Here is a 2,247-nt window from a genome sequence, read left to right as displayed (position 1 = left end):
GGTCGTAACCCCTTGGGGGTTACACTCACACTCTATTGTTTAGTTTTTGATTATTTAATTTTATACTTAACTTCACAAAATGTAAAATACAAACAATTTTAATACTGGTGTAGTAATTTTCACTATTTTTGAAACTTCTGTTCTTGACGGCACTGTCGCATTCGAGGTGCAGGGTAATAAAGCTCAGGTAGCGGAGCTCTCACTAAAGGATGTCCGACTGGCTAAACTCGGAATCAGACTAACGCATGTGTAAAGGCTCGGTATCCTTTGTTTCCGTTATGTGAGCAATGTGGCGATCCTCATTGCCAACAAAATGTTAGCTTATTTGTTTTTTTAAATAGTATTTTACGTCGCATCAACTACACTTGTGGTTATTAGCGACGACTTTTAGTTGGGGATATTAGAGTTTACTGTATAGGCTTGAATTTTTCAGGAATGAGATAACTTGTCCTATTTGTTTGCTGTTATTAAGGTTATCGTGGAGTTTAGTTTCATTTTGTATTTAGCGCGGAGTTCTGTGTACATGGAACAATTTAGAAGAATGTGTTTTATCGTTATTTGGGAGTTGCAAATATCGCATAGTGGAGGACTAGTTTTGGAAATTAAAAAGGAGTGAGTTAATTTGGAATGACCTATTCTAATCCTGTTTATTGCTACTTGTTGTTGTCGGTTGAGGTTCGCTGTGATGGAAATTTCCTTGAGAAATCCCTCGTGGACTTCTAGAGCGTGCGGCCTTGCAAAGTGCTTCCATTCGTTGTTCCAGTGGGATAGGAGACGTTTTTTGAATACTTTTTGAAGATCGGCTGGGGTGGTTTTGTGTGTGATTCTTGGTGGTGACAGGGTGGTCGCTTCTTTTGCTGCTGTGTCCGCTTGGTTATTTCCAAAAATACCGACGTGAGAGGGTATCCAGGCAAGGATAATTTTTTTCCCTTTTTCGGTTGCTTCGTGGTTTGTTTCTAAAATATCTAATGTTAGGTCATCCGTTCTTGTTTTATCAGTGACCGATAAAATTGCGTTTTTGCTATCAGAGAGGATGATGTAGTGTTCGTTGGAACAATTGGCGGCGATCTTAAAGGCTTGCTGGATTGCGATTGTTTCGGCAGTTAAAATTGATGTATTCTGAGGTAATTTTTCTTTATTGATGATGCCTTCACTAACGGTTGCGTAGCCTGAACCCGCTTTAGAGACTGAACCATCAGTAAAAATTTGGGTGTATTGTGGGAATTTATTTAGAAATTCCAAGGTGAGTGTTTTAAAGTGTTGTGGGTTTGTGTCTTTTTTGTTGTGGATTTCGAGGTCGATGTTCGTTGAGATGGGGTGTAATATCCAAGGGGGAAAATTAGCGAATCGGTTCTGAAAGACTTCGTTTGGCTGTAGGTTTACATTGAGTTCCGACTCAATGTTTTTGAATCTTTCGCTAAATGGTACTTGTCTGTTTGCCGGGAAGTTAGGATTACGCTGGTTTCGAAACGTGGTCGTAAAGATGGGTTTTTGGTTAGTTGCTGCTATTTTTATGGCTTGCGTTATGGAGAGCCATTTTCTTCTATAATGTAGGGAGGGTTCTTGTGCTTCTCGTGCTATACTTGAGACTGGACTGGTTCTGAACGCTCCAGTAGCAATTCTGAGTGCAGAGTTGTGAATGATGTCTAGAGGTTTCAGTGATGAAGCTTTCGCAGAGGAGTATATGATACAACCGTAATCCATTTTAGATCTTATTATGGTTCGGTAGGTATTGATAAGGACATCTTGATCAGCTCCCCAGTTATTTGCAGCTAGTGTTTTCAGGATGTTGAGTCTGCTGTTGCATTCTTTTGTCAGGTATGAGATATGTGGTTTCCAGGTCAATTTACATACCTATTATTATTTTACTGAGTTGACTTCTTTCAGTAGGTAGTTGTTTAGATATAATTTGGTGGGGGTGTGTTGGTCCATTTTTGTAGTTCATTTAGTATTTTCTGTAGTATGCATGTAATGGTCTTGGGGTTTTTTCTACTGCAGGTGATTGTGAGATCATCGGCATAGAGAAAGGCTTTAGCAGGTGAGATGATTGGTTTCATTATGTCGTTTATAGTGAGCAGAAATAAGGTAACACTCAATACTGAGCCCTGTGGTACTCCATTTTGTATTATGCACGTTCTTGATGTCATATTATTGACTCTAACTTTAATATGTCTTGTTTTAAGGAAGCTGCCATTGTCTCCATACCATATCGTAAGCTTTTTCAATATTCATGCATATTCCTATTGA

At 39.0% G+C, this 2,247-nt stretch overlaps 1 protein-coding gene across 1 annotated transcript; it reads right to left on the bottom strand.

Moving 5' to 3' along the window:
* Nucleotides 1–450: 450 nt before the first annotated feature.
* Nucleotides 451–1,704, bottom strand: LOC144477544 (uncharacterized). Its single transcript, XM_078195272.1, has one exon. The coding sequence runs from the start codon at nt 1,702–1,704 to the stop codon at nt 451–453; it is 1,254 nt and encodes a 417-aa protein (XP_078051398.1).
* Nucleotides 1,705–2,247: the final 543 nt, after the last annotated feature.

Source organism: Augochlora pura, unplaced genomic scaffold (genome assembly GCF_028453695.1).
Source record: "Augochlora pura isolate Apur16 unplaced genomic scaffold, APUR_v2.2.1 APUR_unplaced_1842, whole genome shotgun sequence".
In the NCBI taxonomy this organism is placed as follows: domain Eukaryota; kingdom Metazoa; phylum Arthropoda; class Insecta; order Hymenoptera; family Halictidae; genus Augochlora; species Augochlora pura.
The sequence above is the reverse complement of the archived record's forward strand: the minus strand, read 5'-3'. Positions and strand labels throughout refer to the sequence as shown.

Bases quoted from the DNA above. Each gene is read 5' to 3' on its own strand.
- LOC144477544 (XM_078195272.1), bottom strand. From the start codon at position 1,704: ATGGATTACGGTTGTATCATATACTCCTCTGCGAAAGCTTCATCACTG.